Source organism: Bombina bombina, chromosome 6 (assembly GCF_027579735.1).
Source record: "Bombina bombina isolate aBomBom1 chromosome 6, aBomBom1.pri, whole genome shotgun sequence".
NCBI classification, from domain to species: Eukaryota; Metazoa; Chordata; class Amphibia; order Anura; family Bombinatoridae; genus Bombina; species Bombina bombina.
Window position 1 is genome coordinate 877,065,320 of NC_069504.1, and position 21,526 is coordinate 877,086,845.

The window sequence follows — 21,526 nt, forward strand, 5'->3', positions numbered from 1 at the left end:
GAGCGTGCACGTGGGGAGCGCGCACGTGCACGTGGGGAGCGCGCGCATATTAGCCACTGACACCAATGAAAAAAAAAAAAGTTCAAAACATTAACATTAAAAAATATATATATAAAAGGATCTGGGGGGGGTTGGGGGTATTGAGGGGGGGGGGGCTGCTACACTACAGAAAAGTTTATAAATATTTTTGGGGGCAAAAGTTTATAAATATTTTTGGGGGCAAATTGGGTACTGGCAGACAGCTGCCAGTACCCAAGATGGTGGCAATTAAGTAGCAGGGAGGGTTATAGAGCTGTTTGGTGGGGGATCAGGGAGGTTGGGGGCTAAGGCAGGGCTCCATTACAGCATAATACATTTTTTTAAAAAATAAAATAAAAAAAACTCCTTTTATTTAGTACTGGCAGACTTTCTGCCAGTACTTAAGATGGCGGGGACAATTGTGGGGTGGGGGAGGGAAGAGAGCTGTTTGGGAGGGATCAGGGGGTGGGATGTGTCAGGTGGGAGGCTGATCTCTACACTAAAGCTAAAATTAACCCTGCCAGCGCCCTACAAGCTATCTAATTAACTCCTTCACTGCTGGGCATAATTCACGTGTTGTGCGCAGCAGCATTTAGCGGCCTTCTAATTAACAAAAAGCAACGCCAAAGCCATATATGTCTGCTATTTCTGAACAAAGGGGATCCCAGAGAAGCTTTTACAACCATTTGTGCCATAATTGCACAAACTGTTTGTAAATAATTTCAGTGAGAAACCTAAAATTGTGAAAAATTTAAAGTTTTTTTTATTTGCTCGCATTTGGCGGTGAAATGGTGGCATGAAATATACCAAAATTGGCCTAGATCAATACTTGGAGTTGTCTACTACACTAAACTAAAGCTAAAATTAACCCTACAAGCTCCCTACATGCTCCCTAATTAACCGCTTCACTGCTGGGCATAAAACACGTGTGGTGCGCAGCGGCATTTAGCGGCCTTCTAATTACCAAAAAGCAACCCCAAAGCCATATATGTCTGCTATTTCTGAACAAAGGCGATCCCAGAGAAGCATTTACAACCATTTGTGCCATAATTGCAGAAGCTGTTTGTAAATAATTTCAGTGGGAAACCTAAAGTTTGTGACAAAATGTGTGAAAAAGTGAACTTTTTTTTTAATTTGATCGCATTTGGCGGTGAAACGGTGGCATGAAATATACCAAAATGGGCCTAGATCAATACTTTGGGATGTCTTCTAAAAAAAAATATATACATGTCAATGGATATTCAGGTATTCCTGACATATATCAGTGTTCCAATGTAACTAGCGCTAATTTTGAAAAAAAAGTGGTTTTGAAATAGCAAAGTGCTACTTGTATTTATGGCCCTATAACTTACAAAAAAAGCAAAGAAGATGTAAACATTGGGTATTTCTAAACTCAGGACAAAATTTAGAAACTATTTAGCATGGGTGTTTTTTGGTGGTTGTAGATGTGCAACAGATTTTGGGGGTCAAAGTTAGAAAAAGTGTGTTTTTTCCATTTTTTTCCTCATATTTTATAAAAATTTTTATAGTAAATTATAAGATATAATGAAAATAATGGTATATTTAGAAAGTCCATTTAATGGCGAGAAAAACGGTATATAATATGTGTGGGTACAGTAAATGAGTAAGAGGAAAATTACAGCTGAACACAAACACCACAGAAATGTAAAAATAGCCATTGTCATTAAGGGTAAGAAAATTGAAAAATGTTCCGGTCATTAAGGGGTTAAATATGTTTTATTTTTAAAAAAAAAAAAAAAATCACTGTACTTTAAAATGTATTGTTTCTCCCTTTTGTGTGTTTTTTTACAGGAAGAAGACCCAAACTTTGCTTCACAACAACAGGTGTACAAGGATATAGGGGAGGAAATGCTGCTGCACGCTTTTGAGGGTTATAACGTCTGTATATTTGCTTATGGTCAGACTGGTGCTGGTAAATCTTATACCATGATGGGCAAACCAGAACCTGGGCAGCATGGCATCATCCCACAGGTATCATTTCTAGCAACTAAATGGCAAAACATTAGGAATTACTTGAATGGCCTTGAAAGATACAGCCCAAATTTTTTTTTTTACCCAGGATTTAGATAAAGTATAGAATTATTCAACTTTACAATTACTTCTACTATCAAAATTGCTTAATTCTCTTATTATCCTTGGTTAAAGGAGCAGAAATGCACTACTGCGAGGTAGCTGAACACATTGGTTGAGACAATGGCGAGGCGTTTGTGCAGCCACCAATCAGCAGTTAGCTCCCTGAGCCTACCTAGGTGTACTTTTCAACAAAGGATACCAAGAGAACAAAGCAAATTAGATAAGGGAAAGTTGTTTAAAAACTTTTATAATTCACATAGAGCATGCAGTTTTAATTTTGATTTTACTGTCCATTTTTAAAGACTGGAAACTTCATTAAAGGGACATAATACTCATATGCTAAATCACTTGAAACTGATGCAGTATAACTGTAAAAAGTTGACAGGAAAATATCACCTGAGCATCTCTATGTAAAAAAGGAAGATATTTTACCTCACAATCTCCTCAGCTCAGCAGAGTAAGTTCTGTGTAAAAAGTTATACTCAGCTGCAGGTAAAAAAAAAAAAAAAGAAATGAACAGCAGCCAATCAGCATCAGCAGTCCTGAGGTCATGAACTCCTTTTTACTGTGATCTCATGAGATTTCACTTAACTCTCATGAGATTTTATTGTAAACTTCCTTACACTGAATAGGGAGATAATATTGAGAGTGCACGAGACTCAACCCTTTGGCTGTCCCGGGACAGACATACTGATATGCTGCTTAGAAGTCCTTTACAATGGGATGTGGCTACTGAGAAACTTTTGAGGTAAAATATCTTTCTTTTTTTACATAGAGATGTTCAGGTGATATTTTCTAGTCGGCTTTTTACAGCTATGCTGCATCACTTTCAAGTGAAAAGTTAAACATTTGGGTATTATGGCCCTTTAAAGAGAGAAAATCTAAAAAAGGATTGAAGGAATTACATGCTTTATATGAGCTGTTCTAAAAACTGGAACAATATGGGCACACAGAAACCCATTGTATAGAAAAGGTTATGGAAGAATAGTGCACGCAAAGGGAAACAATATTTAGGTAGTTGGTACTTGAGAGTATAAATGTATTATCTTTACACAGGTGCAATTACAGCAAACATGTCAGATAATGCTGGAGAAACTTATAGGTCAAGAATTAAAAACACAGGACTAAAAAGAAGTAAAATGGTAACTTGATGCATTCTGACTGGTGGGATCATCCTAACTAGGCTTTCCAAGAAAACCACTTAACACATTTGTTTGTTTTTTGTATTTTTTATGTTTTCTCAAGAAAATAGTAGTAAGGTTTGCTATGTTTATTTGCTTTAAAAGCTGTTGATAGTTCTACTGATTGGGAAAGTAATATACTGATTTTTATGAGCTTGCCCCCATCTTATTTCTTTTTTTTTCTGTTTTAAAAATACTGAGAAGATTGTGAATGATACCAGAAACCTACTTTTTGTGGGTTATCCCTTTGGGCTCAGAGCAGAGGGAATTTGACAATTCCACTAAAAAAAGTGGTAGGATACTAGGATTGAATGTATAGAAATTCACAAACAAAAATGTTTTGTTTTCAATACAGCTATGTGAAGATTTATTTGCCAGAGTCGCTAGCAGCAAGAGCCCGGACCTCTCCTACTCCGTGGAGGTAAACAAATCTATCTGGCCCAGAGCCTGTCTATATATACACACACACAGTCGTATGCAAAAGTGTAGGCACCCCTGACAATCTCCATGATTTTCATTTATAAATAATTTGGTGTTTGGATCAGCAATTTCATTTTGATCTATCATAACTGAAGGGCACAGTAATATTTCAGTAGTGAAATGAGGTTTATTGAATTAACATAAAATGTGCAATATGCATCCAAACAAAATTGGACAGGTGCATTAATTTGGGCACCTTTGTCATTTTGTTGATTTAAATACCTGTAACTACCTAGCACTGATATTAATTGGAACACACAGTTGGTTTGGTGAGCCCATTAAGCCTTGAACTTCATAGGCAGGTGCATCCAATCATGAGAAACTGTATTTAAGTTGGCCAATTGCAAGTTGTTGTTGTTCTTATTGACTCTCCCCTGAAGAGTGGCAACATGGGGACCTCAAAACAACTCTCAAATGACCTGAAAACAAAGATTGTTAAACATTATGGTTTAGGGGAAGGCTACAAAAAGCTATTGCTGAGATTTAAGCTGTCAGTGTCCACTGTGAGGAACATAGTGAGGAAATGGAAGACCACAGGCACAGTTCTTGTTAACGCCGTAAGTAAAATTATTGAAGAGGCAAAGGATGGTGAGAACGGTCAAAAACAGCCCACAGACCACATCCAAAGACCTACAACATCATCTTGCTGCAGATGGTGTCACTGCATCGTTCAACAATTCAGCGCTCTTTGCACAAGGAGAAGCTGTATGGGAGAGTGATGCAGAAGAAGCCTTTTCTGCACACACGCCACAAACAGGGAATCTTGTTAAAGTTGAGGGTCGCATGGATTCCACTCAATATCAGCAGATACTTGAGAATAATGTTGAAGAATCAGTCACAAAGCTGAAGTTACCACGGAGCTTGATATTTCAACAAGACAAGACCCAAAACGCTGCTCAAAATCTACTCTGGCATTTATGCAGAGGAACAAGTGCAATGTTCTGGAATGGCCATCCCAGTCCCCAGACCTGAATTTCATTGAAAATCTGTGGGGTGATTTGAAGCGGGATGTCCATGCTCGGCAACCATCAAACCTAACTTAACTGGAGATGTTTTGCAAGGAGGAATGGTTCAAAATACCTTCATCCAGAATCCAGACACTCATTACAGGCTATAGGAATTGTCTAGAGGCTGTTATTTCTGCTAAAGGAGGCTCTACTAAATATTGATGCAATATTTATGTTGGGGTGCCCAAATTTGTGCACCTGTCTAATTTCGTTTTGATGCATACTGCACATTTTTCTGTTAATCCAATAAATCTAATTTCATTACTGAAATATTACTGTGTCCTTCAGTTATTTGATAGATAAAAATGAAATTGCTGATCCAAACACCCAATTATTTATAAATGAAAATCATGGAAATTGTCAGTGGTGCCTAAACTTTTTCCATACGACTGTATATATGTATTTTATATATAACACAACTTCCTCGCCGCTACTTTTGTGTTTCACTTTTCTGTTTTAGTCCTTACTATTCCCATCTTTTCAGATTAAGCTGCCCCCCCCCCCCCCTTTACTGCTTAATGAGTTTGCTTACAATCTCCTCCCATCTCCCTCCCTTTTTTTTTTTTTTTTTTGGAATCCTCTTTATTTTCACAGGTAAGCTACATGGAGATTTACTGTGAGCGGGTCCGTGATCTTCTTAACCCTAAAAGTAAAGGAAACCTGCGTGTGAGGGAGCACCCAATTATGGGGCCATATGTGGAAGACCTGTCTAAATTAGCTGTGACCTCTTACCCTGACATTGCAGACCTCATGGACTGTGGAAACAAGGCTAGGTAAGAAAGATGGTGGTAGATATTTGATGTTGGCCCCATCAAAGTACTTTTACATCATTGTATTGAAAAATATTAGAATGAGATGTCGATTATCAGATTTGCTTCATTCTCTTAGTAACTTTTTGTTTAAGGAGCAGCAATGTAATACTAGGAGCTAGCTGAACACATTGAGCCAATGAGAAGAGGCAAATTTGTGCAGCCACCAATCTGTATATTATAAAAACATGGAAATGGGATGTGTACCCAGTCCAGTCTGAGAGTACAGTCCAAGTCACTGTAAAACCCACAGCCCTGAATACTTGTAGACATATATATGTATGTGTATGTGTATATATATGTGTATATATATATATATATATGTATATATGTATATATATATATATATATATATATATAATAAATACATTTTGAAAGGAACAATGTGGAAATATGATTATTCATATAAATATGCTATTTAAAATTCTAGACGGGAAAAATACTTTATAATAGGATTACCTTGTTATTCATAATATCTTCTTTCATCTTACATAAAAATAGAACACAAACTGAAGAATTCATATAGCTGTACTCATAAATCCAGTACTTAATTTCTTTAACATGCCAAATGCTCATGTTTTACAGGAGCTTTCTCCAGCTCCTAGATGTGCAAGCCTCTGAGACACCAACCTTATTTCCCACTTCTCTTCGGGGGCCTGATTCTCTAAAGTTCTGTTTACCGAGATTCTGTGAGATGCCTCGTCAGTATTACGAGGATTCTCTGGGATTGTTTTTTTTTAAAGCCAATTTTTACTTTGGAACTTTACTAATATTTTTTATGTGAATGAGAGAAACATTATTTACTGCATAGTGCTCTATAAAAGCTGATGGTCTCTCTCCATGTCAAGAGTTTTTGAGAATCTGCCCCTTATCTGGTAGCATGTGGAATGCATTGAATAACTTAAAGGGAGATTGAAACACATTGATTTAAAGGCACATGAATTTAAAATTTGAATTCTCCATAAAATGTTTAAAGGGATATAGTTTATTTTTTTTAACAACTTTCCATTTTATTTCTATTGCCAAATTTGCTTTGTTCTCTTGGTATCTTTTTGTTCAAAGAGAAGCAATACACTGAACTAGATGAACAAAGGGGTGAGCCATTGACAACAGCAGCAGCTAGCTCCCAGTATTGCATTACTGTGCCTCAGCCTACCTAGGTAGGCTTTTCAGCAAAGGATACAAAGAAAACAAAGCAAACTAGGTAAAATATGTAAATTTGGAAAGTTGTATAAATCTTATCTGTCTGAATCATGAAAGTTTAATTTTTACTTCACTGTCCCTTTAAGTGTAGTGAAACAACTGCACAATTATTATTATTATTATTCTTTATTTATAAAGCGCCAACAGATTCCGCAGCGCTGCCCATGGGTACAAGGATAACAGTACAGTGGAGAAACAATACGATACGACACAAAATTTTACAGACAAATACAGGGGAAATTGAGGGCCCTATTCCCGTGGGAACTTACAATCTAGACGGGTAGGAGGATTGAAAACAGGAGGTGGGGACTGCAGAGGTGAGAATGATATTGGTGAGGAGATAGAGGGCAACTGTTAGTTAAGTGAAGTTAGTTTGTTAATAAGTCGGGTGATAAGTTTCCCTGAACAGAAAGGTCTTTAGGGAACGTTTAAAGGAGGAGAGGTTAGGGGCAAGTCTGACATCTCGAGGAAGTGTCACAATGTACTTTTTAGTTATTTTGGCCCCTTTTTCTGTAATTAAACTACATTTCGGTTTCATATCCCTTTAACCAAAAGAGTAACCCAGATGCCCCCTCCTTTTAATAATAACAGAGGAATAGAATTAGACTAGTCTGAAGATTTTAGAAAATGTAATAATGGACCAAATAAAAAAAAAATTCCTGTCCAAAGGGGACATTAAACTTACCAGCAACTAAGCACTGCATTACAAAATAAATGTTTTAATATTTAACTCTCTCATAGTGTTACAATTTACAGGGTTTTAGAAAACAAGGTTTTTAAAATCAAAAGCGTATCAGCGATGCACCCCTTTAAAAGCTTGGTGGAATCCTTGTTCCTGATCTCCCTTGCTGTGGCCAATTAGGGTCATATGTAAATGAACTTGAGATTTGAGCTAACCAATCACTGTATAGAATGTTGCATGCTCAGATTTTATGTTACAGTAAATGCAGGCAAAATAATGATCATGCCTTCAGTGTTTTATTTTCTTAATTTTGTGTGGAGATGAAATTTTGTTTAATGTCCTTTTTTAAATTCTACATTTGGATTAGGTGTTGTATATTGAAGTGATCATACCCCTTATTCACATTCTGGTATTAGTGTTAAATTCTTTATTTTTCTTTAATGATTCAGATAGAGAATGCAACTTTCTAATTTACTCCTATTATCAAAGTTTCTTCGTTCTCTTGCTATCTTTATTTAAAAAGCAGGAATTTAAAGCTTAGGAACTGGCCCATTTTAGGTTCAGCACCATAGCGCGCGCTTATTGATGGCTACATTTAGATACCAATAAGCAAGCAGGTGCTTTTTAAATAAAGATAGCAAGAGAACGAAGAAAAATTGATAATCGGAGTAAATTAGAAAGTTGCTTAAAATTGCATGCTCTATCTGAAAGTATCATTTTAATGAATTACAGCATCATAAATATTTTCCTACATTTTTGTTCCTTCTGCAGGACTGTTGCTGCCACTAATATGAATGAGACAAGCAGTCGATCTCATGCTGTCTTCACCATTGTGTTCACGCAGAAGAGACATGATGAAATGACTGATCTGGATACAGAAAAGGTAAAGGGACTAGAGTGCATTCCACAGGCGTATTTTTCAGTAAAATACTTAATAAAAATGTCTTATGTGCATTTATTTTGACCTCAGGTCAGTAAAATCAGCCTTGTGGATCTGGCTGGCAGTGAAAGAGCAGATTCCTCAGGTGCTAAAGGAATGCGACTCAAGGTAAATAATGCTTTACACCGACAATATAGGTGTTTCATTTTGTTTTGTCTCCAGGTACAATAGGGTTTGTTTTGTTTTTTTTACCCAGGAAGGAGCAAACATCAATAAGTCTCTAACCACTCTTGGGAAGGTCATTTCTGCATTGGCTGAAATGGTGAGTAAATGTAGGATGTTTCTTTCCATTGACAACACAATCCCTTGTTACAGGTTCTCAAATAAGCAAACTTAAAGGGACAGTATACACTCATTTTCATATAACTGCATGTAATAGACACTACTATAAAGAATAAGATGCACAGATACTGATATAAAAATCCAGTATAAAACTGTTTAAAAACGTACTTAGAAGCTTTCAGTTTAGCTCTGTTGAAAAGGTAGTTGGAAAGCCCACTGCAAGTGGGAAATAAGACACCCCCCCTCCCCCTTCTTTTGCATATGAAAAGACCCTTTACACAAACAGGAGCAAGCTGAAGAAGGTAGCTGACGGTATTCACATAAAACTTTGGGGCTTGGTTAGGAGTCTGAAAATCAGAGCAATGTTATTTAAAAATAAGCAAAATTATGCATTTTTAAAAAAAACAAACTTTATGGGCTTTATAAATAGATCATCTACAAAACATTTATGCAAAGAAAAAATTAGTGTATAATGGCCCTTTAAAATAAAGGTCATGGTACTTATTTATTCTGAAGTTGACTCTTCCAGAAAAATTATAGAAAGAGCCTCCATACATAAGTGAAGTAAACCTATAGTAAACGTAAAAAAAAAAAAGTTAGAAAGCGAACAGCATGATTTGTAAAAATAATAATGGACAGGTATCGGTTATCCATTTATTTACAAAGATGCCTTTTGCGGGTTGTTTGTCCACATCTGGAATCCATATTTTACTTTAGTTTATAGTACTGTTATCAACTCAGGGTATCCATTTTTAACAATAATACTGACACAAAAGCCAGACCTCAGGGTATGAAGAAGCTGGTGAAACTGAATAACTGTATTTCTCTCTCCAATGCTGCATAATTTATTGTGGAGAACCCTTTAAGAATAAACTGTAAGTATCCTCGGAAATGCAACTTGTATTTAAGTCCTAAAGTTGGAAGTGAGCCACCTGCATTGTTAAAATGACCTTTTTTTAAGTTTTTTTTTGTTTTGTTTTGTTTTGTTTTTTTGTTTCGTTTTTCTAGCAAACAAAGAAGAAGAAATCCGATTTTATCCCATATCGTGACTCAGCCCTCACCTGGCTCTTAAAGGAGAATTTAGGTGAGTATAAATGATGGTTGTAGGACATACTTATCAGCATTTTATTATAAAGACTATTTCTGGTTGCTATTTGCTCCTAAAATGTTACTCATTTTCTTTCCTATGTCATGGAGAGTCCACGACTTCATTCCGATTACTAGTGGGATATTCAACTCTTGGCCAGCAGGAGGAGGCATAGAGCACCCCAACAAAGCTGTTAAGTGTAATTTTTCCTTACCCATAATCCACAGTCATTCTCTTTGCCTCTGTCAATGGAGGGTGTGCGAAGTTGGTGTCTGAAGATTATAATCCCTTTATGGGTACTTTCCCTGCAAGCAAGGATTGGGGTCTAGCTTTGTCCACGTCAATCTTTTGAGTAAAAGTAGCGGTGGCTTTTAGCAGTTAGAAAGGGGCGAAGAAGTCTTTGCTTTACTTCTAACATTTTGCTACCCCTCTGTAGAAAGCCAGAGTTAGTTACTCTGTTCTTTCTTTTACTACAGGTTCCTGACAGGGAGTGGAGTATCGTTCACACCTAGTAGCTGTTACCTGCCCTGCAGCTGGATCCACAGGTAAGTGCATTTTCCTTCTAGGTTCTGATGGATAGCACTTTAGAGGTAAAACCTCTAGTGGATCAAATTCGGGAGATAGATTATCTAAGTTTTCTTAGATACACTTTTGGGGCAGATTTGCAGGCACAATGTATGCTTAAAACTGGCATGTAGAGAGACTAAGGGGTTAATTTTAAGCTGTGTGCTTAAGACTTAATTTTATTTGACAAACTGTTGGAAAGTTTCGTCATTTAAGCATTTATTGTAAATGCATATTGCAAGGGACAGATCTGTTTCATTGGAATCCGGGCAATATTTAGGCTGTTACGGCTCGGTTATATTTTTTACTATTGAGCCGTTTTTTAAATTTCCGCCATTTTAACTGTCTAGTGGTGCAGTTTCCTTTTATACACTCGGCCAGCTCACGTAAATCTCCGCTCTTTCGTGTGTATGAGGAGCGGAGTTTAGTCATTCATTGAGCCTGGACTGCTGCATGGCAAGGTGCCAGGAATCAGACTGAGACGAGAAGTGCAAAAATAATCACACCTTTATTAATAACAAAGAAATAATAAAAAGTCCACAAGTCAAATAACAAGCCAGGAGTCAAAGCCAGAGCTTGTAGTCAGACAAGCCGAGTCAGGAGCCAAAGCGACTAGTCAGACGAGCCGAGTCAGGAACCAGGAGGGACGTCAGACAGCCAGGTAATGCACAGGAACTCAAACGGGTCCGAGACAATGGAAGGGCAAAGCATACTGAAAAGAGGCCCTTTAAATAATAAGTGATGACAACATCACAATATTGAGACTGCAACCTGTCTCACAAGGATGATGTACACTAGTCCGGCCATAAGAGGGCGTGCAGGAAATGAGCAGCATCAGACACTCTGCACCAGATTCAGTAAGAGGTAAGTAAAATGGCTGCCAGCAGCACATGGCAAACAAAGCAGGGAAAAACCCTGACAGTACCCTCCCCTCAACGACCCCTCCCCCGCGGGAGGACAAAAGGCTTATTGGGTTAACATGGAAGGCACGGAGAAGGGCGGGAGCAAGAACATCAGAGGAGGGAACCCATGAACGCTCCTCCGGACCGAAGCCCCTCCAGTGAACCAAATACTGTACGCGGCCCCTGGACATACGAGAGTCAATAATGCTGCTGACCTCATATTCTTCATGGTTGTCAACAGTGAGAGGACGAGGCAACACAGTGGTAAACTGATTACAAACCAATGGTTTCAAGGGGGAGACATGAAAAACATTGGAGATGCCCATTGTAGGAGGAAGGTCAAGAGCATAGGCCACAGGATTGACCCGTCGGAGTATTCAAAAAGGACCAACATAATGGGGAGCCAGTTTATTGGAAGGCACCCAAAGGTTCAAGTTGCGGGAGGACAGCCAAACCCTCTCACCAACCTGGTAGGAAGGCACGGGCAGACGCCTACGATCAGCCTGGATTTTTTGGCGCTGCATAGAACGATGAAGGCAATTCTGAATCTGCACCCACGTGGAACGGAGTTGCCAGAGAGGCTCCTCCAAAGCCGGGATACCTTGAGACATGAATGAATCGGGCAACAAGGATGGTTGGAACCCATAATTCGCCATGAACGGGGATAACTGGGAGGAAGCATTAATAGCACTATTACGAGCGAACTCTGCCCAAGGTAACAGTTCAGACCAATTATTGTGGTGATCTGAGACATAGCAACGGAGGAACTGTTCCAGAGCTTGATTAGACCGTTCTGCAGCCCCATTGGATTGAGGGTGATATGCTGAGGAGAAGGAAAGCTGGATCCCCATTTGAGCACTAAACGCCAAAAATTGGAGACAAACTGGCTACCCCGGTCCGACACTTTCTCCTTGGGTAACCCATGTAAACGGAAGACCTCCCGGGCAAAAATTTAAGCAAGTTCCTGAGAAGTAGGCAGCTTCTTCAAGGGAATGCAATGTGACATTTTAGAAAAACGTTCAACCACCATTAGGATAACAGTATTGCCATTGGAAACAGGGAGCTCGACAATGAAGTCCATGGAAAGATGTGTCCAAGGACGCTCACCATTAGCAATAGGTTGAAGACCCACAGGAAGACGTCAATGAGTCTTATTCTGTGCACAGACTGAGCAGGAGGCAACATACGCAGCAACATCAGAACGAAGACCTGGCCACCAGAATTGTCGAGTTACAGACCAAATAATTTGGTTCTTGCCCGGGTGACCTGCGGCTTTAGGATAGTGGTAAGTGTGCAATAGTTTAGTTAGAAGATTCTCAGGAACCCACTTACCACTAGGTTTCTCAGGAGGTGCATTGGTTTGTGCAGCCAGGAACTCCTCCCCCAAGGGATAACTCAAATTACTACGTATGGTAGCCAAAATATGGTCAGGAGGTATAACTGGAATAGGTTCAGACTCCTTCTTGGACAGAGTCAAAAATTGTAGAGAGAGGGCATCAGCCCTAACATTCTTACTACCAGGCAGGTAGGAGACCACAAAATTAAACAGAGACAAAAATAGGGCCCATCTGGCCTGTCGGGGCAACAAACGTTTTGCTTCGGATAGATAAGTCAAATTCTTGTGGTCAGTAAGAATGAGCACTGGTACGCTAGTACCCTCGAGAAGGTGCCTCCATTCCTTGAGTGCCAAAATTATGGCCAGTAATTCCCTGTCGCCAATTTCATAATTGCACTCCGCCGGAGACAATTTCTTAGAGAAGAAACCGCATGGTTGCAAGGAACCGTCAGACGTAGGACGTTGAGACAAGAGGGAAACTACTCCAGTCTCAGATGCATCAACCTCAAGAATGAAAGGCAGGACAGGGTTAGGATGAGCCAGAACTTGAGCGGCAGTAAAGGCAGTCGTAAGACTCTCAAAAGCCTTATTGGCAGTAGGTGACCAATGGAGTGGATCATTCTCCTTACGGGTCATGTCAGTGATAGGTTTGACCAAGGAAGAAAAGTTTATTAAAAACTTCCTATAGTAATTGGCAAAGCCCAAAAAACGTTGAATAGAGCAACGACCAACTGGGCGAGGCCACTGCAGGACCGCAGACAACTTGTCAGGATCCGTGGAGAACCCTTCAACGGAGATTACATAACCTAGGAAGGTTACTTGAGTCTAATGGAACTCGCATTTCTTGAGTTTACAAAACAGGCCGTTTTCACGTAGTCTCTGAAGAACCTGTGTAACATCAGAACGATGAGCCTCAAGTGTGGGTGAGTGTATGAGGATGTCGTCTAAGTACACCACAACACACTGTTGCAACATATCTCGTAGGATATCATTAATAAATTCATGGAAAACAGCTGGAGCATTACATAGGCCAAAGGGCATTACAAGATACTCATAATGCCCGCTCCTGATGTTAAATTATGTTTTCCATTCGTGGCCCTCCTTGATCCTAACGAGATTGTACGCTCCTCTCAAATCACGTTTAGTAAAGACCGTAGCTCCCTTGAGGCGGTCAAAGAGTTCCGTAATGAGTGGAATAGGGTAAGCATTCTTAATGGTAAGACGATTAAGACCCCTATAATCGATGCATGGTCTTAACTCGCCACCCTTTTTCTTCACAAAGAAGAAGCCAGCCCCTGCAGGAGAGCAGGATTTGCGGATGATCCCCCCGCGATAGGACAATTCTCCGCAACAGACAGAGGGTAAACCCGGCCCGAGGAGGAATGGCTCCGGGTTGCAGGTCTATGGCACAACCGTTAGACCGGTGAGGAGGCAACGTACCGGCACGCACCTTGTCAAAAACATTTTGAACTCTCGGTACTCCTCTTGCAATTGAGATACCGAAGAAGTGCACAAGACTTTAACTGGTTTCCAAAGACAAGTGGAGATACATTGCGGGGACCATGACAAAATTTCGGACCTGCGCCAGTCGAGACTAGGATTGTGCTTTTGGAGCCAGGGATAACCCAGAACAACAGGAAAATGCGGAGAGTTTATCACCTGGAACTGGAGGGTTTCAAAATGGAGAGCCCCAACAGCCATGGATAACAGAGCGGTTTCGTGAGAAACATGTGCGGGCTTAAGGGGCCTGCCATCAATGGCCTCAATAGAAAGCGGAAGGGACAGAAGCACTTTCAATGAAATAGCCCGCAGCACCGGAGTCAACAAGAACTTGTGTGACTATGGAGGAGTCCACCCAGGAAAGGACAACCGTGACCAAAGGTTTCTCCTTTAGCGGTTCCGGGGACGAGGATAAACCACCCAAGGTCTGCCCCCATCAGGACCTTAGGTGTGTGTTTCCCGGCCGTGTAGGACAAGACTTTAAAAGGTGGCCCTGTAACGGAGCCCCTCCCTTCTCCTAAAGGCCTTCTCTGCCGCGGAGAGATGCGTGAATCCCAACTGCATCGGCTCAGCAGTACCTGGTGACTCAGGACCAGGAGGCATGGGAGGAGAGGGAGGCATGGGTGGGAACGAACACGTAGGAGACAACGGAACAGGAGGATTACGCAAGCGCTCCTTGAAAGAGGGCCTCTCATTTTGTCTGATATCAATTAGGATTAAAAAATACACCAATACCTCAAGATCCTCTGGTAAATCTCTGGCAGCAATTTTGTCTAATCGCATCAGAGAGCCCATGAAAGAAGGCGGCAACAAGGGCTTCATTGTTCCAAACTACCTCTGCGGCAAGCGTACGGAACTCAAGAGCATACTGAGCAACAGATCTCGTACCTTGCTGAATGGACATGAGTCGTTTAGCAGCAGAGGAGGAGAGAGCCGGAACATCAAATACGCTTCGAAAGGAGGCCATAAATTCAGGGTAATTTGAAATCACAGGTTTATTAGTCTCCCACAAGGGATTAGCCCAGGCAAGAGCTGTGTCAGAGAGTAACGGGATGAGAAATCCCACCTTAGCTCTGTCAGTGGGAAACGCCTGAGGTAACATCTCAAAGTAAATGCCAACCTGGTTCAAAAACCCTCTGCACTGAATAGGATCGCTTCCATATTGCTGAGGTAGAGGTGCAGAACCTAACATGCTCCTGGTATAGGACTAGGTGCAGCAGCGGAAACAGAAGCAGCCATAACTTGTGGGACACTCTCGTCCAAATGTGCAGGGTTTGCCGGGCTAGTGCAGATTGATCCAAGCGTTGATCCTGTTCATCCATCCTGGAAATGATGGTAGGTAAAGGTGGATTATTAGCACCATCGGGATTCATAGCCCTTGCGTAATGTCTGGGTGCCAGGAATCAGACTGAGACGAGAAGTTCAAAAATAATCACACCTTTATTAACAAAGAAATAATAAAAAGTCCACAAGTCAAATAACAAGCCAGGAGTCAAAGCCAGAGCTGGTAGACGAGCCGAGTCAGGAGCCAAAACGAGTAGTCAGACGAGCCGAGTCAGGAACCAGGAGAGACGTCAGACAGCCATGTAATACACAGGAACTCACAAACGGGTCTGAGACAAAGCAAGGGCAAAGAATAGTGAACAGAGGCCCTTTAAATAATAAGTGATGACATCACAATACTGAGACTGCAACCTGTCTCACACGGATGATGTACACCAGTCCGGCCATAAGAGTGCGTGCAGGAATGGAGCAGCATCAGACACTCTGCACCAGATTCAGTAAGAGGTAAGTAAAATGGCTGCCAGCAGCACATGGCAAACAAACCAGGGAAAAGACCCTGACACTGCGGCTTTCTTTTCTTATGATAGGATTGCCTATCTGAACTTGTGAATCAGGAGAGTTCCCTTGCTAGTGGGTTATTCGACTCTGGTACGGTAGGAGCCTCAGGCACTCTGAGTTTTTTTTGTTAAAGTAACAGATGCCGTTTTTTGGATGATATATTTTCAACGTTTTTTTCAGTGAATTTATTTGTTTTATACTATAAATTTTATTTTTATTTTTTGTGCGAACTATCTGCAATGAAATCTGAAAAAGATTCTCCATTAAATATGGATTAATGTTTACTTTGCTTAGAAGTCCCAATTGTACTAGCTATGCAATTTTGTTCTATTGTTTAGCTAAGACCTTAAAGTATAAGGACAAGTTAATGTGCACAGATAACTTCTACGGTATTAGCGGCTTTGTCTGCTTTCCCTACTTTGGGTAAGCGTAACAGGAAATCTAAACATTTCTCTCCTAGTAAGGCTTCTGACCCCCTCTTAATTCTGCTCTGGTCAACCTTTCTCATTTGTCTGATGAGGAGCATACTTCAGTAGCTTCTGAAGGTGAAATCTCAGACTCTGACACTTTGGCAGGAAAATCTTCAGAGGTAAATTTTAGTTTTAAACTGGAACACCTCCGGTTATTACTGAAGGAGGTCCTAGCTACTTAAGATGACTCCGAACCTTCGGTTGCTGTCAATCCCACAAAGTCTTCTAAACTGGATAGAGTTTATGATTCTCCATCTTCTGAGGAGGTTTTCGTTTTCCAAGGAAGATGTCTTAAATTATAGCTCAGGAATGGGATAAGCCATGGGTTTCTTTTTCCTCTTCCCCTGTTTTTAAAAAAATGTTTCCTGTTGCTGACTCTATTCATGACTCCTGGCGCACTGTGCCTAAAGTAGGAGTTATTTTTACTCTTGCTAAGAGAACTACCATTCCTATAGAGCAGTGCTTTCCAAACTGTGTGTCGGGACACACTAGTGTGTCGGCAGCAGTGTGTAGGTGTGTCCCTGCTTTAGCACAATTTTTTTAAAATTTTAATTATTTTTTTTTAAATTGTTTTTTGGTTTCTGACTTTCCGCCATCTTGCTACGCATATCACATGGTTGACACGTGATTGATACCTAATGGGTCACAGATCATCTTAACCAATTGGCACAGCTCAGTGGGAACTGAAACTATTACCATTGGCGGATTTGGTGGCACATTGGCTCCTGACTGCACGTGTAGTCTACTTAATTGGCTCCTGACTCCACGTGTAGTCAGTAAGTGGGACAGCAGTGTGTTTGCAGCGTGGGCAGTAGTCAGTCGGACTCACAGAGCTCTGAGAGTGGCAGCTTAAACGCTGAGCTGAAGTCAGTGGGATTTTTTTTGCAACAAGCTCCCAGTAGTGCATTGCTTCTCCTGCTCTTGATATATGGATAGGAAGTGGAAGCTTAAAAATGCCTGATGATGAAATGTGAGTGCCTTTATCTAATATTCCACCAAATATTCCGAAACTGTTCATCCCATCAACCTCATACATCCCATTAAAATAGTAAGTAGCTATTGGTGTTATTAAACTTTTTTTAATTCTTGCACATACATACTGTTACTTGTAAATGCATTTTGTTATTATATAATTTATGTATGTGTCCGTATCTTTTAAAACAAGTTAGTTTTAACCTCATTTTTGCTAGCACAACTGAATTACTGTGTCGCGAAAATATGTAGGTCTAAAAAGTGTGTCACCAATATGAAAAGTTTGGAAAGCTCTGCTATAGAGGATAGTTGCTCTTTTAAGGATCCTATGGATAAGAAGCTAGAGGCTTACTTAAAAAAAAGATGTATATCCATCAGGGATTACAGTGGCAACCTGCAGCGAGTATAGCCACGTTTGCAGGAGCAGCATCTTATTGGTGTGATGCCTTGTCTGATCTTATTACAGAGGAAACTATGATAAAGGAGATCCAAGATACGATCAAAGCTCTCAAACTAGCCAATACCTTAATCTGTGATGACAATATGCAAATAATTAGACTGGGAGCTAAGATGTCTAGCTTCACTGTACTAGCACACAGGGCTCTGTGGTTAAAGTCCTGGTTGGCTGATGTTTCTTCGAAGGCCAAGCTTTTGGCTTTACCTTATAAGGGTAAGACTGTTTGGTCCTGGTCTGGCGGAAATCATTTCATATATTTTGGGTGGAAAGGGTTCTATCCTGCCTCAGGACAAGAAGAATAGACCTAGGGGTCGGCAGACTTCTAATTTTCATTGCTTTCGCAACTTTAAGGGACAGAAGTCTTCCTCTTCCAAACCAGACCAATCCAGGTCCTCTTGAAAATCCAGCCAGCCCTGAAATAAGGGAAGCCTTCTCCTGACTCTAATCGGGGGCGGAACCTTCATGCTGATTTAAAGTTTGGATCAGGTGGGGGGCAGGCTTTCTCTTTTTCGTCAAGCCTGTAAACGTGATGTTCTAGATCCATGGGCTGTTGACATAGTATCCCAGGGTTACAGAATGAGATTCATGTCTTGCCCTCCAAGGGGCAGATTTCTCCTGTCAATACTATCCTCAAACCAGGTAAAGGAGGCCTTCTTAAATTGTGTAAGACCTATCCTCCCTGGGAGTTATTGTACCAGTCCCTATACAGGAACAAGGTCTAGGATTCTATATTTAAATCTATTTGTGGTCCCCAAAAAGGACGGTACTTTTCGTCCAATCCTAGATCTCAAGTGTCTCAACAAATTCCTCAGTGTTCCATTCTTCAAAATGGAAACTATTCGTTCCATTCTTCCTTTGGTACAGGAAGGTCAGTTTATGACGACCATAGACCTGAAGGATGCATACCTTCATGTTTCACAGAGAACGTCACCAGTTTCTGAGGTTTGCCTTTCGGGACAAACATTCCAGTTGGTTGCGCTTCCGTTTGGTCTGGCCACGGTTTCCAGAATATTCACAAAGGTTCTGGGGGCGTTATTGGCAGTGATCAGATACTAGGGAATTGCTGTGGCGCCTTATATAGACCACATTTTGGCTCAGGTTTTATCTTTTCAACTAGCTCAATCTCATACAGAGATGCTGTTGTCTTTTCTACGTTCCCACGGGTGGAAAGTGAATTTGGGAAAGAGTTCTCTAATTCCATCTACAACAGTGTGTTTCCTAGGGACAATAATAGATTCCATGTCCATGAAGATTTTCCTGATGGAGGTCAGAAAATCCAAACTTCTTGCTTCCGACCTTTCTCTCCAGTCTGCCTTTCGTCAATCAGTGGCTCAATGCATGGAAGTGATTGGTCTGATGTTGGTATCAATGGACATTATCCCTTTTGCTCGCTCCATCTGCGACCGCTGCAGCTTTGCATGCTCCGTCAATGAAACAGAGACCATTCAGATTTGTCGCAGAGGATATATCTGGACCCCCTAACAGGAGACTCTCTCGTGGTGGATGTTTCAGGAACACTTGCTTCCTGGGACCTTCCTGGGAAATTGTGACTATGGACGTCAGGCTGGGGAGCTGTTTGGGGTTCTCTGAAGGCTCATGGCCTGTGGTCTCGGGAAGAGTCCTCTCTACCCATAAACATCTTAGAGTTAAGAGCTATCTTCAATGCTTTATCAGCGTGGCCTCAACTGTCTTTTGTCTGGTTTATCAGATTCCAGTCGGACATCACCACCTAAGTGGCTTACATCAACCACCAGGGAGGGACTGAGTTCCTTAGCCATGTAGGAGGTGACTCGCATTCTGCAGTGGGCAGAAGCTCACAATTGCCTTCTATCTGCCATCCACATTCCAGGGGTGGACAACTGGGAGGCGGACATTCTGAGCAGACATACTTTTCATCCCGGGGAGTGGGCTCTCCATCCGGAAGTATTCTCTCAGATAACCCTCAGGTGGGGAGTTCCAGAGTGGGATCTGATGGTGTCCCGCCAAGGTTTCAAAGTACGGTTCAAGGTCGAGATCCTCAGGCCGTTCTGATAGATGTTCTAGTGGTTCCTTGGATGTTCTCTCTGGCATATCCGTTTCCTCAGTTTGCTCTCCTTCCACGAGTCATGGCTCGTATCAAACGGGAGAGAGCATCGGTGATCCTAATGGCTTCTACATGGACTCCCAGGATCTGGTACGGATGTCATCTCTTCCTCCTTGGAGGTTTCCTCTGAGGAAGGACCTTCTAATTCAGGGTCTTTTTTTGAAGCTGACTGCTTGGAGATTGAACTCCTAGTTCTGTCTAGACATGGTTTTTTTTAAGTGGTTCACAAACCGATTACTCACAAGATTTACCATAAGATATGGCGTAAATATCTTTATTGGTGCAAATCTAAAGGGTTCTCCTGGAGCCAGGTAAGGATTCCCCGGATTTTGTCTTTTCTTCAGGATGGCCTGGAGAAGGGTTTGTTGGTCAGTACTCTAAAGGGTCAGATTTCTGCTCTATCTATCCTTTTGCACAAACGTCTGGCAGACTTACCAGATGTTCAGGCCTGTGTTTAAACTTATTGCTCCTCCGTGGAGCCTTAACCTAGTTCTTAAAGTTTTGCAGCAGGCTCCGTTTGAGCTGATGCATGTTGTTAATATAAAGTTGCTATCTTGGAAGGTTTTGTTTCTCCTTGCTATTTCTTCCGCTCGCAGAGTCTCTGAACTTTCAGATCTACAGTGTGATTCCCTGTATCTTATTTTTCATGCAGATAAGGCGGTGCTTAAAGCTGCCTCCTGAGAAAATTATGGCTCATTGCACTAGGGCTCCTCTTCTTGAGTTTTCAAAAATGAAGCTTCTGTGGAACGGATTTGCAAGGCAGCTACATGGTCCTCTCTGCATACTTTTTCCATATTCTACAAATTTATATACTTTTGCCTTGGCTCAGGCCTCCGTTGGGAGACAGGTTCTTCAAGCGGTGGTGCTGTCTGTTTAGGTCCTCCTGCCTTTTTCTCCCTCCCTGTTCATTCCGTGTCCTCTAGCTTGGTTATTGGTTCCCACTAGTAATTCAAATTACTTTGTGGACTCTCCATGTCCTAGGAAAGAAAACAAAATTTATGCTTACCTGATAAATTTCTTTGTTTCCGGACATGGAGGGTCCACGACCCCGCCCTCATTTTAATACATAATTCGGCATTTTGACTAAACCCCAGGCACCTTTTCTTTTTCCATTTTCCTTCGGCTGAATGACTGGGGATTAAGGGTAAGGGAAGTTACACTTAACAGCTTTGCTGGGGTGCTCTTTGCCGCCTCCTGCTGGCCAGGAGTTTAATATCCCACTAGTAATTGGAATGACGTCATGGACTCCATGTCCGTAAAGAAAGAAATTTATCAGGTAAGCATAAATTTTGTTTTTAAGCACTTTCCAATTTACTTCTGTTTTCAAATTTATATATTACCTATTCCCTAGTTTTGCATAACCAACACGGTTATATTAAAATACTTTTTACCTCTGTGATTACCTTGTATCTAAGCTTCTGTAGACTGCCCCCTTATCTCAGTTCTTTTTATAGATTTGCATTTTAGCCAATAAAGTGCTGACTCATAACATTGTGCTCACACCCGTGGAGTTATTTATCTATGTGGCACACATAAACTAGCGCTGTCTAGCTGTGAAAAACTGTCAAAATGCACTGAGATAAGAGGCAGCCTTCAAAGGCTTAAAAATTAACATTT

At 41.0% G+C, this 21,526-nt stretch overlaps 1 protein-coding gene across 2 annotated transcripts in view; it reads left to right on the forward strand.

Annotated features, from left to right (window-relative positions):
- Positions 1–21,526, forward strand: part of KIF1C (kinesin family member 1C) — a 154,860-nt gene that overhangs the window by 58,331 nt on the left and 75,003 nt on the right. For both annotated transcript variants that reach the window (XM_053718354.1, XM_053718352.1), the window contains 7 exons: positions 1,831–2,010; positions 3,649–3,714; positions 5,375–5,553; positions 8,246–8,357; positions 8,445–8,522; positions 8,611–8,676; positions 9,705–9,780. In XM_053718354.1, the coding sequence (XP_053574329.1) occupies positions 1,831–2,010; positions 3,649–3,714; positions 5,375–5,553; positions 8,246–8,357; positions 8,445–8,522; positions 8,611–8,676; positions 9,705–9,780 (757 nt within the window). The remainder of the gene's footprint in view (positions 1–1,830; positions 2,011–3,648; positions 3,715–5,374; positions 5,554–8,245; positions 8,358–8,444; positions 8,523–8,610; positions 8,677–9,704; positions 9,781–21,526) is intronic.